Source organism: Sylvia atricapilla, chromosome 3 (genome assembly GCF_009819655.1).
Source record: "Sylvia atricapilla isolate bSylAtr1 chromosome 3, bSylAtr1.pri, whole genome shotgun sequence".
NCBI lineage: Eukaryota > Metazoa > Chordata > Aves > Passeriformes > Sylviidae > Sylvia > Sylvia atricapilla.
The window spans coordinates 87565802-87586742 of record NC_089142.1 but is presented as its reverse complement, the minus strand read 5'-3'; the positions used below and the strand labels follow the sequence as shown (position 1 = coordinate 87586742).

Genomic DNA, 20941 nt, shown 5'->3' with positions numbered 1-20941 from the left:
TCGGGGAGCAGGTGGGTGACATCTCCGCTTCCCTCAGGGCCCGCACCTCCCGTCCTTCCCCGTGCCCTTGGCTCTCCCCTCCCGCAGGGCGACTTCAGCTGCCGCCGGCGCTCAGCCCTTCCCCGGCCCGGGACAAACGGGGCAGGGTGGCGGGGTCGGACCGCCCCACACCGCCTGCCCCGGCGTCCCCACCAGGACGCCCACCCTGCTCCGCTCAGGATTGAGCCCGAAAACACTCCGCGGGCGAGTGAAGCGACCGCACGCAGAGTTAGATTTCTAAATTTTATTATAAAATAAAAGCAGAAATATTTTCCAAAGAATGTATTCACATAATATAAACAATAAAGAAAACTAAGGTGAGTGACTTGCGGTTGATACTGTCGTTTAGGTCTAAACTTGAGCAGCGATTCCTGTTTTCATTTTAAAGCCCGCTCCGGCCCTTGTTGCACACCGAGGGGAAAACCTACCTCTGCTTTCCTTCGGGCCGGAGCTGGGCCATTACTTCCTTTCCCACCCAGCAAATGGCGAAAGCACCACATGGACAAGGCCAAAGAAGCTGTCTCTCTGCATAGCATCAGCTACAAGAAGGTTACAGAGTCTGCCTAGAGCGCGTGTTGCTGCTATATCTTGACTACAACTTTTGTATTCTTGAAATTGTACATCGTACACCTGCCACGGATACATAACTACAATAGAATAACGGGAGCGATGTGTAACTTTCAAACAGGCATGGCAAGAGCAGCCTTGCGTTCCCTTTTCTTCCCCACCCCCCCCCAAAAAATAAAAATATTACGGTGTGCCTCTTCTCACACAGACCGGCCCGATAGAGTGACACTACTGAGAGACTTGTGAAGTAAGGCTGGAATGAGCTGCTACACCGATCAGCCTTACAGCCTGCCGTGAAAATCACGGCTCCTGTCCAACAGTCTTTACACGCCTGAAAACACCTATAAGCTCTTCACAATATCAGGTACCCACAGCGGGGTCCACTACCTTGCAAACCTGCAGCCAGCCTGCTGCCAAAGGGCACAACATATCCACTAAGGTGTTTGTCACTGCTTTCAAAGTCCCTGGTAAGATTAAAAGGAAAAAAAAAAAAAATGATTAAAGGAGGGCTGGGGCAAAGGAGTGTACACGGTTTTAAGAGCCCAGATCGACCAAGTTAGATGACATGGGGTTGAGAATGGAGTCCTGCAAGCTGTGGTGGTGCATGGGGTCGGCACTGGGCACGGGGATGGCGCTGGGGCCTTGGGGGTGGCCCAGGCCGTGCAGGGGCTGCAGCCCGGGGTTGGAGCTGAGCAGCAGCGCGGGGCTGGAGGAGGTGTGATCCGGGGTCCCTGATGGTGTCTTCTCGTCCTCTGAGCTCCCCAAAACTGTCTTATTCCCGTTCATTGACGCCGAGAGCGGGTTGTGGCTGTTGGAGTTGGAATTCTCGTTGTTTTCCCTATAGGAAACACAAAAGAGGGAGGGGAATCACCATGCGGCCGTGGCTCCGGGGTGCCCACCGCGGGAGCGGGGGCGGCGGGGACCTGGCTCCGGGGAGCGGCGAGCGGAGGGGAGTGCAAAAACAGTAGTTTAAAAACTCTGCCAACCTCCAAGGTCTCTTCATCTGGCACTCAGGTCTAAGGTCCGCTAAGCTTGTAAATAGTCTCCCACTAACCCAGCGGAAAGTGTCACTTTGCCAAAACGCAATTTTCTGCATCCAAAGGGTTTGCACAGCGTGAGGAGGGGGGCGGAAGGGAGGAAAACAATATAATAAAAGAAAAAAAAACCCAACAAAAAGAAACAAAAAAACCCCTCGACCTTTTAACTTTAAGACTGGTCTAGGAGCCGAAGAGGTGCTCAGCCATGATTTCTCCTGAGAAAGGCCAAAGCCCGGCGAGCTGCAGGCAGGACGGCTCCGTGCAACAGAACAGCCTCCCGGGCTCACATCAGAAGGGAAAGTCTTTTGCTTAAGTAACTGGACAGGTTTTTTTTTTTCCCCCTCGCCCTGAGCTTCAAGCTCAAAACATGGCCCAATATGGACGAAAAGGAAAGACAACAGAGTTAACCCGCTACTTTCCCCGACCCTCCGGGAAGTGCTCCCCACGCCCGCCGCTGCTCCTCCGTCCCGTCCTGGGGCGGCGGGGCGCGGCAGGATGGCCCTCGCACGGCTCCGCGGCCGGGCAGCCGGCACCGCCGGTGCGCCTGCCGACAAAGGCTCGGAAAGGCAAGACATAGTTTCGAAATTCATCACCGGGTAAATACCTGGAGGTGGGCCAAGCCCTTGCAGATATATCTATACATTTATATATCTATATATGGGTTTTTTTCGGAAACGTGAGTGGCAAGAAAGGGTCGGGGTTGCCGTCCAGGCTTACTCGGCCTCCACAGCCCTCGTAGAAATACTTTAGACACCGTTCTGCCTGAAATACTGAAGGCAGTGCAGGCCTATTTAAAAGCTTCTGCGGAAGTTTTGTAACACACTGTCTGGCAGAGGGGCCCTATCCTGCAGGATTTGGTCGAGAGAAGTAAAGCTATTGCACTGGCGGGTTTTCCTTACTAAGAGCTGCAGGATGTGGCTGGAGACACTTAGCGCCAAAAAAATAAAAATAGACAAGAAAGCTCTGTTTGAACAGGTTTCCCTGAGTGGATGGCAATCCCATGAACGGTCTGTTTTCCAACGCCTGGAGTGTAATATTAGGTTGAGTGTATTTTTCAATGTCAAAAATATTATTTGTCTCTGGAGACCTTTAAAATTTGATTCCCCGGAAAAAAAAAAAAAAAAAAAAAAAAGGAATGGAATAAGCGTAACCTTCATTTCCTTTGGATATTTGAAGGTGAGTCCCTGCTATCAGCAATAAAAAGGATCTCTAACATCTCGTAAAACCAACACTTGTGAGGATTTGAAGGAAAATTAAGGCTCTAGCACGGTTTCAGGAAATGAATAGAGCAAATCTGTGCCCGAATTTGCCGGGCTGCACAGCAGCCCGGCCGCGGCGCTGCCTGTTTCCGAAACACGGTTGGGAGAAACCAAAGATAGAAAGAATTCTCCTCCGAGGCACGGGTTTACAGGATTCTGATCCGCTAATTAACCGCACGGATCATACGATCATACGATTGCCTGTACGGATCGGGCAATTCAGTGAGCTAGAGGACCCTTTTGCTTCGTCTGCCTAAGGCACAGGGACTGGCGACGGAAAAGTCACCCCGAATAGCCAGGGATGTAGGCATTAACCTCTTCCCGGCGATTAATGGTCCCTTCATTCCACTTAGCTTGAAGCACAGAGGTGCAGAATCATGTTGGGCCTAAGAACATACACCTATTGACGTGCGTTCATAAGCACCTTGCTGGGTAGCGCGTAAGAACTGCAAGAGCGAGGCAAGAAATTGCTCCATTCAGTCCTTGTCCAGGTCTCCTGCAGCACTCCAGGAGCCGAGGACAGAGGACATACCTGCTTCCAACCTCCAGACCCCCGCATTGCCGCTGCCCCCGCGGCTGCCGCTTTCTGCGCCGGGGCAGCCCTCAAGGACACGCTCGGAGCTGCGCGGGGCGCGGAGCCCTTGTCCTCGGGCCCCGCCGCCGCCGGCCTCTCCCAGCGGGCCGCGGACCCCACGGGCACCTCCGGCCACGGCTCCTGGCTGGGCTCCACGCCGGGTTGCTGCGGGGAGGAGGCGGCAACGCTGCTTAACCTGGAGTCGCCGCAGGCCGTGCGGAGCGTCCCTGGCAGCAGGGGCTGCGCCGGGGCCGCCGCGCCGGCTGCGAGGGGAGTGGGGTATCGGCGGGGAAAGCGTCCCTGCTGCCTCTCCCGGGGCAACTTTTGGTGGACGGACGCCTTCACCGAGCGCCCAGCTCGCTCGCCTCTGGTTCTCTGGGCGCCCCGAAGGCAGAGAGCCCGGCCAGTCCCGGCGGGCCTTCCGCAGCCGGGGCCGGGGGAGACAGAGAGATTCGGGGTGAGCACCGGGGTCGGGGGACCGCGGGCGCCGGGAAGCAGCGGGGAACCGTGGGGAGCCGTGGGAAGCCGTACCTTTCCTTGGCCTCGGCGGCGCGGTCCCGCTGCCGGCGGTTCTTGAACCAGTTGCTGACCTGGGTGGTGGTGAGGCCGGTGGCCTCGGCCAGCTCCCGCTTCTCGCGGGGGGACGGGTAGGGGTTGTGGGCGTACCACTCTCGGAGGACGCTGCGGCTCTTCTCCTTGAAGCAGTAGCTGGTCTCCTCGCCGTCCCAGATGGAGCGGGGCAGCGGGAACTTGCGGCGCACCCGGTACTTGCCCACCGCCCCTAGGGGTCGCCCCCGCAGCTTCTCCGCCTCGATGTAGTGCGCCTTCAGCCAGAGCTGCTGCAGCTTGGGGTGGTTGTGCGCCGAGAACTGGTGGCTCTCCAGGATCTTGTAGAGCTCGCGGAAGTTGCCCCGGTGGAAGGCCACCACCGCCTTGGCCTTCAGGACGCTCTCGTTCTTGTGGAGGTGCTCGCAGGCAGGGAGGGACCAGAGGAACCGCCCCAGCCGCTCGATGTTGCCGCCTTGCTGGAGCACCTCGCAGACGCAGGCCACTTGCTCTTGGGTGAAGCCAAAAGTCGGGAGCATCGACATGGTGAGCCGTGCCGCGCCGCGCGCCCTACGGCCGCATAGAGGGGAGCGGCGCGGGGCGGCGGGCAGCGCCCGGCATGCGGGGCCGGCCCCGGGGCGGCGGCGCCCGGCGGGGCCCGCTTGGGCGTCACGGCCGGGCGCGGGAGGCCACGGCCATCGGCGGCGCCCGGCCCCGGGGCGGTCGCGGGATGCGGGGAAAAAATGCTAAGAGCGACGAAAAAAGTCTCGAGAGCCCGAGCGCGGGCGGCTTTTCCCCCCGGCCGCCGCCTCGTTTTTGTAAGTCCAAGTTGCGAGAGTAACTTCGTGCCTCTTTTGTCTCCTATCTGCAGCGCTCGCAGCGGCCGCGGCTCTCACACCCCCACCCCCCTCGGCCGCCGGTTTGGGATCTCCCTGCTTCCCCCCCACCCCCCACCGCCAGATCCCACATAATATAGTGGTAAAGCCCTGCTCACTCGCTCCTCTCCCTCTCGGAGTTTTCCCCCCTTTCTTTCTCTCTCTCTCTCTCTCTCTTTTTTTTTTTTTTTTTTTTTTTTTTTTTTTTTTTTTTTTTTTAATAATATTATTCTAAGCTGGCATGAAAAGTGATTATCCGCGCTGTGATTGGTCCGGTTATCTGACCCGGGGACTGCCAGGAGAAGACAATAGTTTTAGTCAAATTATTTGCCATGGTGACGCTGTCAATCAGGGGTAACCCGATCTGTTTTGAGGTGGCTCCCCGGCTGGGTTGACAGATTGCTCAGATCCACTCAGAGGCGGCCCTGCGAGCTGAGATATTAGCTAGCGAGGGAGAAATTTCCGTCGTGATTGACGCTGCAGGCGCCCGTCGGGGAAGAGGGGGAGCGCGGAGCCCGGGCCCCTGCTCCTCGCCGCAGGGCACTGCGGCGCGGCGGGACGGAGCCGCCGTCCCGGCCGGGCCCCGCCGCTCTGTCTGGATCCCGCAGCCCCATCCCGGCCCCGCCACTCCGGGCAGGGGCTCTACCGTCCCTGGCACCCGCGGCTGCGGTGAGAGGAAAAGCCCATCTCCGACCCTTGCAGAAAAAATTTCTTTCCAAAAGCGTTCCCTTAAAGCCCCTCTCCCCAGCGCCCAGTAACCACCGTTGAAGAGCTTTATAAGGAAGGGGCCTCTCGTGTACAATGGGGACCCTGTTCGTGACCTGGGATCCCATTACACGCTTCTCGTACCTGCCCGGGAGCGAGAAGAAGGCACGATGGTACGGGGCCGGAGAGAGATTGCCTCTCCGTGAGTCTCCGGCCGTGCCCCACCACGCTCCGGCGCGGAGGACGCTGGGCATTTGTGGTCACTGGTCGTCGGACATTTATTTATACTCGATTTCCAGACCGTGTCGGGGTGTTTCATCCAGGAGAGGAGCACGCGTAAAAGTGTAAAAGTCAGAAACACTTCGCTTGATTAAACGGACCCTTATCACCCACGCGTGCCGTTTGCACACCGCGATTTAAGTTTACGGAGTCAGCGGGGCAGGGACCCACATGATTTCCCGTCCCTTGTCGGTCTACACAAAGTGAAAGGCGAGGGAGGGAGGTTGTGTAAGCTGCAAGGTCGAGGATGCGATGAGCGGGTGAAGGGAGCCGCGGTGCCGCCTCGGGAGCGGCGCACGGTGTGGCGGCCAAACGGGACCGCCGGGGCGGAGGCTGGCGCCGGGGATCGCCCAGGTGAGGGCACTCGGGAGGAGCCTCCCGGCCACAAACTTGGGGTAGTTTCCACGGCCTGTTATGTTCCCCTTTCGCTGAGAAAAAATAATTAATCCCACAAGCTCTTTGTATGGTATTTGCAGTCCTGACAGGAGAGCTCTCTGCAATTGCGGGTTCGTGCCACGGTACCTTTTTAGCCGCCCCGGCGCGTCAGGGATTTAGCGAAGCCACAAGAGACCGGACTGCGGCTCCCCGCCTCGCAGCCTGAGCCTCCGCGGCCGACGGACCGAGCCTCCGTGCGCGCCCGGGCGGGCGCAGCCGCCGTCCCCGGGGGAAGGCGAGGCTGGGGCGGCTCCCGGCGGCGGCGGCTCCCGGTGAGGAGCCGCGCCAGGGCTGCGGCGGGGGAAATGCGGCGGGGGAGGGAGGCAGGAGGAAGAGGAGGAGGAAGAGGGCGGAGTAGGGGGGCAGCGGATCAACCGTGTCCAGCTCCCAGCATGTCCGAACGCCTGTGCATACCCGCGGCGTATGCCCGTATTTTCTCGAGTGCACTCGGCTGTGGAAGCTGCGTTGTCCTCCTACCTGTCCGTCCGGCCTTTTCGCGAGTGGTGCCGTAAGGAAATAGTGGCAAGCGGGAGGTTCCCGCCCTGGATCCTCCGGGGACGGAAAACAGAGGATTCTTTTTCAGGTCGAGAAAAGAACAGCTCAAATTCGTTTTAAAAAATCGGGCATGTTGGTGACGGGTCCGTAGTCCTCCCTCGCGTGATGCTCCCTCCGTTCCTTTACGAAATGGATTCTCGACCGCTTAGTGCCTCGATTCCGGCCGATCTCCGCAGGATTCAAACTGTGCTTGTTTGTAAACGAAAGCATCCCCAGGCCAGCACTTCCTAGCCAACCTAAGCGGCTGGATAATTCACGGCCGCGGTTGTAGCGAACAGTGACGGGACGGGACAAGCGCGCCACTTCAAAGGTTGCTCTGAGCAGAAGCGGCAACAAAAACACAAATCCCCTCTCCTGTCCCCGACCTTTGCGCGCACCCACCGCGTGCCTTCCGCTCCCTCCCGCAATGAGGACCGTGGAAATAAGGAAAAGTGCCAGAGAGATCTGAGCTGTGTCTCTCACCTCCCCTCTACCATGCTCGGTCGCTCCACATTAATTAGGGATGTACCTGACTCCTCTTCCTCTCTTTTTATCTCACAACCACAGCGGTTGAATCTGAACGGGAGCCCCTAGCTGGAAAGGAGATGTCAAAACCTGTTGCATAGATTTAGACCTGAAAAAGAGTCTTCTTAGCACCTTAAAATGTGAGTACAGAGTTTACACTCCAGCTTTCACTTTACACTAGGCGCTTTCACTTTAGGCTGCCTTAGCAGGGCTGCAGCTTCAATGTAACATAAGTTCACTTCCCAGAGAGCTGGGCAGAGGCAAGGCTACTGCCTTCCCGGGCACCCTGTATCAGCTTGCGTCCTAGAGCAATCGTAAATTAGTGACATCTGGATCCAAATTCTGCATAACTGCTTTTATCTTTAGGGAAAGAGAAAAAATTTCCTACGTGCTAGAAGTCAAAGCAGATACTGGCTGCACAGCCGCAGCACGGGGCGAATCGCAGTGTAGTGCCTTGCGAGCGAAACAGGCGATTGGGAGAGGAACATTTTTTTGGCATTTGCGAAGGCTCTCGTTCCTTGCCATTATATTTCAGAGCAGCAGGAGCAAATCGCCTGTTCACATTTGCCCCTGGACGGACGAGATCGTTTCTCCTGGCTGCTGCCAGCTCTCTCCCGTTTTGCTGTCGTGGAAAGTTTTAGCTGAGCCGACCCAAATATTTGCTCGGCTCCGCTGCCGCCGGGCGGAGAAGGCCGGGGTTTCACCCCGCTCCGGGCCCGGCTGTCACTTTGCCGAGGGCCCACTCGGCAGGCGCCTCACCCCTCCGCGCAGCAGCGTGCGAGACCGTCAGAGTCAACACAATCTTTGGGAAACACGGGCGAAAGAAAAAAGTGATTTTTATTGCGCCGCTCCTCTCATTAGCTGTCACAGAGACTGGCTGAGTGTGAAGGGAGTGTGGGCGGGAGTTTTTCTTCCGAGGAGCTTTTCCTTGCACAGAACTTCTCCGTGCCCACGAGCGAGTGCCAAAGTAGAGCTGCAGTTATCTGGAAATCGCCCTTTCGGCTCTGCCTTCGCCGTCCCTCCGTGGACAACAGCCTGTATGGGAGGCTGCAGGCCCACATCGTTCCTGTTAAACGCAGGAGCTGATTCACTCAAGCTGCCTGGCACCTTTCCACCAGCCTCCTCGACCACTGCTTTTGCAGAGCCCCTCATCTTTTTCACCGAGTTGGGCTCCGGACAAACCTGTCACCCACTCTCACGGGGCTCTGGACACATCCGCGCCTGCCAGCCAGCCGTGGGCTCGGCAGGGAGATAGGGCCACCTCCAAGGGCGCTTTTATCGGCAGGGGTAGCTAACAGATGATAAACCCCACAACTTTCATATGCTAGAAAGCAATACATCTTCCCCGCAGATGTCCACTACCGTGGCAATGACCGTAGTGAGAGCAACCAAAATGACAGACATCTCCAAGATTTCGTTTCTTTCTTTTTTTTTTTTTTTTTTTTTTTTTTTTTTTTTTTTTTATAATTACAAATTATTTTTAATTTTTTTTCCTTTCCTTTTAGCGGGACTGCAATATGTTTTCCCCTTAAAATCGGTGGAGTTTACTGAGACCGAAAACCTGCCGCAATTTAAGCTGCTACTCTGGTTAGGTTCTTTTTTATTTAGATTCATATATATTCATATATATTTCATATATAGCGACCTTTGCCGCGGTACTGGGCCTACCTGCCCCACACCCTCCAACCCGGGGGCTCAGCTTAGTTTCCCCGGGCTCACAAGTTTTTCCGTGGCGGGACTAGGGTTTCTTTAGGCGGCCAAAGCTCACCCGGGATTCCCGGAGGCCGTTTAGCAACCCTGATCCGCGGGTTGTTCCCCCCGCCCTCACGTCGTTTATTCACGCTTTTATTTATTTTTGAGTTTTGTTTAAAATCCGAATCTATACTATCAGAGATGGCGCTAAGTTCCTGTCTCGAGTGAAAAAAAGAAAGCACGGCAAACGATCACTGTACATAAGTAAATTAAGACAAACAACAATTGCTTGTTGTTCCGTGATCTGGGGAGAAAGGAATAATTCAAAGCTTTTGCTGCGCGCAATGCACTTTTCCTCAAGGGGACGGGTCAAGGATTTCAGATATGTAGCGGGTAACTCGATTATGCTAACAAACTCTGCTTGAAAGGGAAGGCTGGTGGGTGCGGGGCGCGGAGCGGGGTGCTGGGGACCGGGGGCACTCTGCTGGGAGCCGACGGGAGCGGAGCCTCTGCCCCACGGAGCCGCCCCGCTCCCTGCCCGCAGCTCCGCCGCTCCTCTCCGGCACGGAGCCGCTCCCTCGCTGGCTGGACCTGAGATGCTCGAGTACCATCTTCGAAAGAGATGGATTAATCAGGGGATGGGGGCCTGGTGGGACGTGCCCGAGTCGCCCTGGGTGAACCTTCCCGCCCCCCGTGAAATGGGACTCCGGAGAGGGGCGGTTGGCACTGTGTCCCCAGCTCAAGGCGCTGTAACCTCCCGAGCTCCCCACGGAACACGGTAGCCCCACCAGCCGATTAATGTGGCCCGTCCTGATTACTTTTACATTACCCTTTCTCAATCTCGGGCGAGGGGCTGAGAGTTTTCACCGAGTTCTGCCATCAGCACCCTCCCGGCCGTTCCCCCCAGCATGGATGTTTGTTTCGGGTGTTCCCACAGATCCCGTGGAGTCCACAGACGGCTGGGGGGAGGACCACGGGGGACAGAAGCGGGGCCCAGGCCGGTGCCCACCCAGCCCCCGCCCCGCTCCCGGCTGCGGGGATCGCCTCGGATGCTCCGCGGCACAAGGGGACTCTCTCGGCACACAGTGTACAGCTAACAGACAAGACAACAACAACAAAAGGCACATATGGTTAAAATAAAGAGAGAGAGAGCGCTTTCTGCCTTAGGGGATTGGCAATAACTAGCCAGAAATGCAGGGTATTGAATCTAAACTTCTGGTGGGCTTCTGCGGGATTGACAACTTAAATCACACTACAAGCATCAATTTGACAATATTTGTAAACTTCTTGTTTCCAGGGATCTTCTTGATCAGAGATAGACCAGGTTGGCATGAGCTCCAGCCACGAAGGTCTCTTTTTTTCCCTCCTCCTTTCCCCTCTTCCGAGTTGATGAATAGCGATCATGTTTCTTTTAATGGCTGCCCCCTATTCTCACAGCCTCCCACAACTAACCCAAGAGCCTGTTTCCTCGACCTCAGTTAATTCCGCTGATTATTCCAAGATGATGAGGAAAGCACGAAGATTGTTCACTGTTCCTACCGATTCAAGGCATTTTTGTTACCATCTCCATCCCTGGCTCACGGGGATTTGACCGGGGAGTATTTTTAGGAAGAGGCTGCCCTCTCTTCCCCCCTGCCTTCCCTCCCCAGGCAGCAGACAGCTCCGTGGCTCTGCCACAGCCCCGCGGGTGCTCGATCCCGGCCGCGGGGCCGAGCACAGGCACCTCCAGCAGCGGCCGGGGGGTCCCGGCCCGGGGACACCGCTCAGGTGGCGGCGGCGCAGGTGAACCCGCCATCCCGAGGGCCTTTTCCCAAAGGGGGCAAAGCGCCGGCCGTGTCCTGCAGCAGCAGAGGGAATTTCGGTTCTCCCCGAGGGAAGAAAGTGGCTCCTTCGTCCCCGCGGGCTGGAGGCGAGGATCCACTCCTAGAAACCTCACTAGAGGGCTCTAATACTCAGCTCCGATGGCTGCTGAGGGGAAACAAGGCTCGTCCTTAACATCCTTTAGTCTTCCAGATAAAACCTGGTAAAGTTTTCCGCAGTCTGTCAAAGGTGACTCACAGATGCCATCGCCATGACAAGAAATCCTTTACCTTAGCAGCAGCCACCAACTATCCTGCCTGTCTGAAAGGGAGTGGAATTCATGTCCCCTTCCTGGTGCGTAATGATACAAGAGGATTTGGGGGATCCTTTCTTCTTCTGCATCCATAGCAAGGGAAGGAAGTGCAGCCTCTAAAACCCCAGACAGAGGTATCCTTGCTAAGATTTAGGGACAAAGCTCTATACACAGATATGTAGACTTTTTTTCCCCTTCACTGTAGAAAGAGCTTGTGTAAGATCTTCCACGTCTGTGCAATTTAATATGCTCATAAACGTATCTATATTTTAAATTCTGCAAGTTTGAGGCAAGCTGAAATGTAATGTAGTGTTAGCAAGTAACACACAGATATTAATGTCAAATACTGATGGATTTAGCTGCAGTTTGTTCAGCTTTGGGATTTTTTTTTCCTTTTAAATAATTGCTAAGATTTGCCATTGGAAAAGAATGAAAACAAACCAGGCAGTACGAATTAAAACTAAAACAATTATTTGTTTTAAGGGAAAGTTCATAGCATTTCAAAATGCATTCAGCTGGTTACAACTCCAAAATGGCTTTTGTAATGAATAAGTAAATTGCCTTATTTGCAGAAATAAGAAAATGCAATTTAGTTGCTTCTCATGTCTTGCAATTTTTTCTGAGAAGTTTTGTGTACAGATCAAAACTATAGGAACAGCTTTGTGGAAAGCTAGATAGTTTATATAAAATCAGTTTCAAACTGATCAACTTTCCTCTGGTAAATTTGCTACTTCTGAACGTGTGACAATGTTCTGTATTTTCCTCTATGGATTGTTTCAGCCTCCGTTTTGCTGAGTTAATTCTGACTCTGTCCTTTGATGTCTTCTCCGCTTTATTTCATAGGTTCTTGAATCAGCTCAAATACACTGGGGACCTTTTACTTTTCAGAGAAAAACCTCGTATCCCTTTTCATTCCTTTTTCTTTTTTTTTTTTTTTTTTTTTCATCAGTTTTATTCTCCATATAAACAAGGACTTTATTACTAGACTAAGATTGACTTTGTTGCTTATTTAAGATATAGAAAAGGCCAACCCAGTGAACACTGGATTGGTTTCAGTCAGTTAAGTCACTTCAGCAGGCAGGACTGAGATTGTATACTGCACTGGTTAAGAAATAATCTACCATACCCACATCATATTTCCTCCAACAGCCAAGTTATGTGTGCACAAGGTGCATAAGGGCACAAAATCTCCCCTGGAAGCACATGCTGATGGCAGCAAACACTGATGTTACACAATGCAAGGAAGGGGCATGAACTAAGCACACCCTTTGGCTTCTACCATGCACCCAGGCACAACTTTGGTTGTACCAGGTGGCATCAAGTTTGACTCCCTCTGTCCTGCACTATTCTAGTCCTCCAACACTCTTCCATAAGTTTCTGCTGTCCCTTCCATGCTCTCAGGCCGCTCCCTCCTTTGCCTTCCTATTATGAAAATGTCACTTGAAGAATTTACAATGCATTCCCTTATATTATCTCTGATACTAAGAATTAGAACCTCACAAGAAATGGGTGGGGTATTTTTTGAGCCACAGAGGCACCAAAAGACCCAAAGACGTGGTGACAAATGCCACTTAGCCTCAGGAGTAGAGAGAGGTTCTCAGCCTTATTTTATTTAGCAAAAGAGACATAGTTCAAACAAGTAGTTTTAGTCCCTTTGCAAGATGGGACTAAACTTCACAGCGTCTTGAGACTCAGAAATTCTTCATTCTTCTAACAGAGTTTAGTCCCTGCTGCAGTAATTTTTAGTTGTTTTATTCTCACCATAGCTTGCTGAAGAGGGTGATACTAGGCATAGGACTGAAGATTTCATTGAGTGATACTGAGCTGCAAAGCATGGGATTCTTGTGCAGCTACAATTTTTCTATGTGTGCTACCTGCTATGGGCAGAAAACAATAAAGAAATTACTCTTTAAAGTGTGTAAATACACACACACACACACACACACACACACAAATTTATGTGTATTTATGTAATCTTGCTGTTTTAATTAACATTTGTTTAATTTTAATAAATGGAAAAACAGATTTTGATTTATTTAAATCCAAAACTTAAACAGTAAGATAACCACATCAGAATGATATAGCCTGGAAAACATTACCTTAATTTTGAACTCTTTTTCACCTCAGTCTTATAAGACAAGTAGTGGAAGAAATGAATGGAACCTGACACAAGCTGAACAAAGTCTAGGAAGAATTTTAGAGAACAACATGATTTCTCTCTCTCTCTTTTTTTTTTTTTTTTAAAGTTAGCATCCTGAAACAAATACAGTTGTGGGTGAGGGTCCTATGTTGCTGTTTATTTTTAAGTGGAAGAAGGTTAGCAGCAGCAATTGGCATGTACTGAAGAAGTCTGAGAACTGGGCCTTAGAGTCATCACAAAGTGATCTTCAGCTTTCAAGAAGAGAAGAAGTAAAGTGTAATTGGGTGAGTTGTGTGACTTATAACGTGAAAGCTGTAATGTAACGAGCATGTTTAGTGCACGTAAGGGAAGGAAATGTTCTCAGGGCCAAACTGGATGCCAGAATTTGTGTCTGGCAGGGGTGAATGAGTGGTATGAATACATCAGGGAGAGGGATGTGCCTGAAGATGCCTGATGCCTTAATCCATCAAAATGTTCTTTGAGACATTTGAATATAGAGGACAAAGGTGGGGCCATTAATTTGAAGGATCAGAGCAGAAAGAATGAGCAAGGAATGCAAACTGGAAGGTCCAAGCACGGTCCCAGCAGCATCCCAGAGGAGAGTATCACAAATGATCCAGGGACTGCATGCTAGCCCAGGGTGACTGCAGTGATCTCTGGCCTTAAATTAGATAAAGTCTTCAGGTGGGTGAGAGACTATTGGAGGGTTGGAAGCGACGGAAAGAGTGGGAGGAAAGAGGATTTGCCATGAGATAAGAAGTAGAAGGAGGTTTATGAAAGTAAGAATTTGAAATTTTGTTGATGAACCTCTCTCAGGCATCTTACTTTCAACTAGGCATCTGGCACACAGAGTGGCAGACAGTCTAGGATGGCACAGATCTTCTCAGTATTATGGGATGAGCATTGTCAGAAGATTGTCACAAGGTTTCTGAAAAATGCATAAACCTTTTTTCTTCAGTATCAGGCAAACATTTTAGGAAGAGAAGTCACATTATTATGAATTATTATAAAATTATGGCTCTTAAATGGATTTGGTTCCTTGGAGACAAAAAGATGAACTTTTATGTCTCTGGTTACATCTCTCAGGGAACACTAAAAGCAGCTAAGAAGTGCAAGATCTTGTTCCTGGTGTGTATTTCCTTTGTGATAGTCTTTCAAGACTCTGAAGGTGTTGAGATATTGTTGATATTATGTAACCTTCATTAATAAAGCAAATGTAAGTGTTTATTTTTCTTCTGAGAAATCTTATTTGATCTCTGGAGACCCATAATGTGATTCTTGTTCAATTATTTTGAGCATAAAGGTCACTTTTCTAAGTGCTGTAGAAGAGGCAAAGTTGAAATTATCATGATATGTAGAATTTGATGAAGCAGACATGTTTCCTGCCATATGTTAAATGAGCAACTGGTTACTGTGTACTGTGTGGTGATACATGTTGATAGTCTGATGCTGAATAATATGATGTCATGAGAAGACTTAAACTATTTCCTTATATAATCCCCAAGAAATAATATTTTCTTTGCCCACATCTGAAAATTCACAGGCAAATATGCAACCAATCAAATCTTGTACAAATGTTAACACCCAGATGTGCGTGTTTCTGCATGGAATTAATGTACAATGAGCAGAACTGCTGGATAGAGAAATCCTGTAAAAATACAGATTAGGCACACATAAGTTAAATGTGTCAAACTAGTCTGCCAAGAATGTATAGTTTTATGAAATCTGTTTTAGGTACAGAACTCTCAATATTTCCTTCTGAAAACTTTCCATTAACATACAAAAAGGAGAGTGCAGATTTCTGTAATAATCAGCAGAACCTTCCCATTTCATGTAAACAAATCAAAAGAACCATATGACCTTACTTCCAAAGGTCAAACCTTGCCCTTCAATCTCCCATCAGAAGTTAGAACTTGAGTAATCCTATCTTTTAATGATAAACTTTACAATTAGCCCATTTTATTTAGTAATAATCAGTAACAATAAGTTTGTATGTTGGGTAGGGGTTTTTGGGAAAGACTGTCCAGTATTTGCTGTGTTAAAATCCAGCAGTACTTGATTTGACCTTTAGAGTGTCAATTTAGACTCATAACAAAAATGAGAATGAGTGCAAATAGAGAGAAAATATCCATCTCTGGGAAGACCTGTGTCTTGTTAAGCTTGATACACCTTATATCCATAGTAAATTAGAAGGGGCTATTTTAAATTTGGGGAGCCACAGGGGACTAAAATCAGATAAACCTCAGAACTGAAAGCCAGGGTAAATTCTTGTAGAAGTTCAAGCCTTCACACCTTACAAACTTCTCTTTTATTGAAAAACTAGTTAACCAGGAAAATAAAGGAAATATTTCTCTGAGTGTGCCTGAATGTGTTGTATGTGTACATAGATAATGTATGCACACATGCACACACACCTGTGTATCCAGACTTAATATTTTTATAAATATGGTGTGAACCTTCCCTGCATCCTCTCATTAAATCAGTGGGAAGTTTGCTGAAAAAAAAAGTGTTCTGAATATATATTTCTTTCTATTTCTATCTATTTCTAATCAGATGTATTTCTTTCACAAATGATGAAGCATGCAATAGTGGTTGTGGTGGAGCTATTGACAAGCACATGCTATTGTGGTGGACTACTGACCATTTGAAGCCAGCAAACAGAATATGCTCTTTATTGATGTATGAGTTAAATTCTTTCATTGCCAGCTTGTTCATTGAAAAATTTAGTGAAAAAGTGAGTCACTACTAAATAGATTTTTCTGTAATACTTTCATTGACAAACCAACTTGAGTGAGAAGGCCAGTGAAGAAGAAGAAAAATCAGAAGGAAACAATATATACATTGCAATATACATTTGAAGTGTGGATACATAGCATAGAAGTTTTTTGCACTTCTCTTAATGCTCTCTACTGCCATGCATTACATTAATCTAGTGTCAGTTTAGGAAACATAACGAGTGAGTAGATTCTCATTAGTTAAAATTTATGGCATATGCAGGGCTATTTATCTCTTCCTAAGTAGAAAGTACTAGGCATTCGTGTTCACCTACATCAGAAAGGCAGATGCCATTTCCATCTGTAGAAAAAATATACCCCCAAAAATGGGAGAACCACCAGAAAATCCCATGACAACCAGTGGGAACTTGTAGAAATGGACTCAGATATTAATTTTGTATTGACAAGATTCACCCTTTTGGACATGTAAAAATATAGTTTAATCTGAATAGATGCATTAGTGTCAAAACCAAGCTGCTGGATTTTAAATCCAGTCTAAACTCTGGAGTTCAAGGCAGGTTTATTTCATTCTGATGATGTGATTATTTGGCATGCTGTTAGTGCTGTTTTATCTGTCTCTGATTCAGAGACCCAACTTAATTACCTGAAGTGGTGTATTTTTTGAGAAAGGCTGAACAGCCTTGCCCATGACATTTCCCATTTCTGGCCTCACTCCGACACTGTGTACTTTTCATGGACAGATGGTTATTGACTGATCACAGTACTTTTTGGGTATCTTCTGATGGTTGTTCAACCCCAGAAACAAAAAGGGAAAGTTGCCAAGTCCATTATCTGTATGTGACTCCCCACTTCATTCACTCAAGAAAAGCCTCTTTAACTTGGGCAGTCGAAGACTGGGTTTTCTCTTAATTTGTATCCTCTAAAACTGAGCTGTGGGTTTGAGAGGAAACAAGCTCAATATGCCATGTGCTTCCTATTTGTTGGAGGCATCAATGCTGAAGCTCTGTTGGCATGTTAAAATGTGAACCATTTTACAATGTAGCAGGTTATGGAAGCTGCTCTTGATAAATTCCAGTAACGGCATTTTACACTCCATGTGTTCCTTTCTGTGAATGACAGATTACACTATTATGTCTCTAAAGAAGCTCTTGACAAGGGTGATTCAGGCACAAAGAAAGTGGAACACATGTCTAATTCAGTGGTTTTACATTCCCTAGCACATTTACACAGGACTGTGATCTTGTTCCCTCTGATATACTAGAGAAAGAAAAAACACTGCTCAGTCTAAGTTAGACACTCCCTAATAGCATCAGAGCCTCTGATGATGTAAATCTAAAAAGAAATCTATGAATATGTTTACCTCTTCTTCACTCTTGACTGAATCTGGAGCTGTATGTAGAAGTTCACCAGAGCTTTTTCCTCTTAGCTGGACACTAGAAGGAACTGTGGCAGACAGACTGGAGGTAGAGGAAGTGACTTGTTGGATAGTAGAAATTAGAGATCAACCAGTCTGCCTGAGTAACTACTAGAAGTCTTTGTGTTGAAAATAAAGTAACCAAGTAAAAATAATCAAAACACATTCTGTATTCTGAAAGTGCTTCTTGCAAGAAGATAGTTCATAACCTTACCCAGTGAGAATGTTGCAGGCATAGAAATTACTACAGGTTTTATCCATTTGGTGGAACTAATGGGAACAAATTTCAAAGACATATTATTGTTTATGATTGACTAAATACTTAAAATACATATAATTAACCACTAGGTGCTCCGTAAAAGCAGCACACAGATCCAGTTGTAAATACTAGAAACACTGTGCCTGATTTGGAAATATTCAGAATAACCCCAGCATTCCTCAAATGCACAGTTTTAACTTTGCTCATGTCTGTTTTGTGGTTTATTCTTCAGCCTTCTAGGTGGATGCACGAGTTTCCATTTCAAGTTTTAGTTTAATGACTTCACTTAAGGAACAGGAGAAAAAGAAAGCTGTATGAATAAAACATTACATAGGATTTGGCAAAGCACTTACAGGAATTCCATAAGGAAGAGTAAAAAAGCCCCAATCCCTACATAGTTGCACGAAGTTAGCAGTAACAACGAATAGTGCTGTTACCCTCTAAAAGTACACACTTTTCAGTCATCCTTGGCTGGTGAAATGCAGAAGCTTCATATGGATTACACTTTTTAAAATCTTTCAACATCAAAAATAGAAGAACTGTAGTGTGGTTTTTCTTCAGAGTACTTTGCATGCAATCTCAAGATAAATTGGAGATACTGATTGTGTTTGTACCTGTGCCAGACGTTGTCGTTAGATATTTCTGTTTTGTTTCATCAGCCAGATGAACTTACCCAGGGACATTGATCAAATACCTACATTTAAAAGAACACACTGTCAAATTAGTGGATAGAAAGAGCACCATTATGAGAGAGAAATTATCTGGTGAAAGATTTAAAGACTGACTCACTTGTGTTTTGTTTCATTAAATGTGGGGTAGTCCCCTTTCATTTTCCATTTAGCATGAATGTACTTGTACTCCATTTCAGTATCAGCCTTGTAAGAAACTAACTGGCTTGGGATACACAATGAGCCTCCTTGGAAAAAATATGACTCCCCTTATTACGAATTATAGATTACCTTAACATATATTACAAAATAAATATAACATAAAATACAATATCAGCCTGGGCTAGCTGGTCCCACAGGCCTTCCTGGAGACATTCCCATGCACTCCAGTAGGTCTCAGGGTTGCAAAGTGTTGTGGTGCACTGCAGGAGCCTTCCCAGGTGGTCAGGGTGGTGGCTGCTTCTCCAAAGGGAAAGGCTTGGGACAGCAAGGGGTGCATGCACCCCTCTCAGGGACACAGAATACATTCTCAAGAAGAAAATACAAAAATCCCTAGGAAAACTGTTCCCCTCCTCCCTCTTAGATGCTCTTGGAAGAAAATCTTGATCCTTTTAGCAAGTGTCAAGGGAGAAGCTCGTTGTGATAATGCAGGGGTGAAAATGGGGCTGGAGAGCGAGTACATGTGAGTTAGGGGAGATCCAGATGAACAGAAAAAAGAAAAAAATAGATTTTAAAAGGCATCAGAAGTTACAGCTGAGTGTATTTTATCTTTGTTTTGGTAACACTGAGTAATGTCATTCAGCTTGGCTAAAAGCTCTTGCTCTTCAAAAGAGTTGTCAAAGACTTATTTTACAAAAATATAAACAAAAGACACACTAAACACTTTGTGTTTCATGTTTTTAGATCTTTGTCTCAGTGGTTATTTCTTGCTGTCTTATTTATTGTACACTGAGTATTTCTAGATAGAAAAGACTTCTGTCTTGTGGTTGATACCTATATGATACCCAACTATTTCTCTCTGTAAATGTTATCTACATAAATGTACAGAACCCAGTGGACCCTGATGCCCCCTCCCATCCTGCACTGCAAGAACAGGCCATTGCTGGCCCAGGTAAGAACTTAGGCACCCCTAAGAATTTTCATCTCAGAGGCAGATGCTGAAAGGCAGACGCCTGATGTGGCAAAGAAGCCCCAAGGTGGGGTGCCTTGGGAGAACCATGTGGCTGTAACTGAGGCCATTCCCCATGTGTGCTTCCTTGCTTTCTGCCCTCCAAATGTCATAACATTCCTGCTTTGGTGCAACATTGTGGTGCAGGAGAGCAACATGTCATTTAGTGCTTCGGTTCCTTGCTGAGGCCATGCTCACCTTCAAGGCCCACACCTCAGATATCTTGAAGCTAAGCAAGCAGGCATGGAAAGGGTTCACAGCAGGCTTTCACATCATAGAAACCCAGTGTCACTAGTCTTAAACTTAGCCTATCAGGCCTCACAGTGAGTTGCACTAGCCTGTTCTCCTTGCTGTGAGGGATCCTGGCAAATGGGCTGCTCACCTTGTCGAGGAAGAGCTTCCTAATCTGGGTAGTACCCAGGGAGCTGCCATTCCGAAGCCAGACTTCATGGCTCAAACTCACAGTTCATAGAGAAGGTGCCCTGTATAAACTGTCAGCTTTGAAGCCAAACCCTTCCCCTCTTAGCTTGCATGGTAAATCAAGCTTTGGCGCTACTTTCCATCCAGTAGTGCTACTTTCCATGACACAAGTAGTCTGATTTAGTTTTATGGCAGAAACGTGTTTCAGCTAAAATGGTATTTTTCACAGAGTGGGGGATAAACATGAGTATTTTATTTGTAAAATGTAGGGCTATGAGACGGTAACAGGCAGGCACAGGGAGTGCAGGTGCAGTTTCAAATCCCTGCCTGGCTGTCTCAGTACCTGGGCTTGGTGCCTGAATTCTCATGCTCAGATCTACAGCAGCACCACAACAAATCAGAACCTTCCATGGTTTCTCTCCTCATATTCAAAAAGACATTTCCATTAATGCCTGTGAAATTTTGCCCTGCATCTTTTGGAAGTGAAAAAAGCCAGCCCCCAGAACTACTGTACCATCCTTGTTCTCCAGAAATGTTAATTCATCATTAAAATTATTAAACAGTAAATGGCTGAGATGTGTTATTACAAGCTTGAAGTATTTCCTTTGATTGTTTAAAAATCTCTGTTTTAATTTGAGTCATCTATTTTTTTTTCCTTTTACAGTTTTGAGTGCTCTATCTTACCATATGTGAAACATTTCTTAAAGGTGTCAAAGTGACTTGTCATGGGTTTGGAATGAGAACTAAATTAAATGTCCATACTGTAACATACTTATATAAATAATGAGATATTCCAGTATAAACCATTCATTTGGCAGTCATTTCTACATCAGCAAGTACTAAGTGCTATAGAATTCCTGCCTAACTTTGACACATGCAGAGAAAATCAGGAAGGAAAATGTGTGTGTCTGTGTGTATGTGTGTGTTTAGAATTTTATAGAAAAGGACAGACCCTTG

At 48.2% G+C, this 20941-nt stretch overlaps 1 protein-coding gene across 1 annotated transcript; it reads right to left on the bottom strand.

Annotated features, from left to right (window-relative positions):
* Positions 1–1112: 1112 nt before the first annotated feature.
* Positions 1113–4746, bottom strand: SIX2 (SIX homeobox 2). The gene is made up of 2 exons (XM_066316090.1): positions 4008–4746; positions 1113–1444 (listed from the first exon to the last, which is right to left on the bottom strand). The coding sequence occupies exons 1-2, from the start codon at positions 4565–4567 to the stop codon at positions 1141–1143; spliced, it is 864 nt and encodes a 287-aa protein (XP_066172187.1). The 5' UTR covers positions 4568–4746; the 3' UTR covers positions 1113–1140.
* Positions 4747–20941: the final 16195 nt, after the last annotated feature.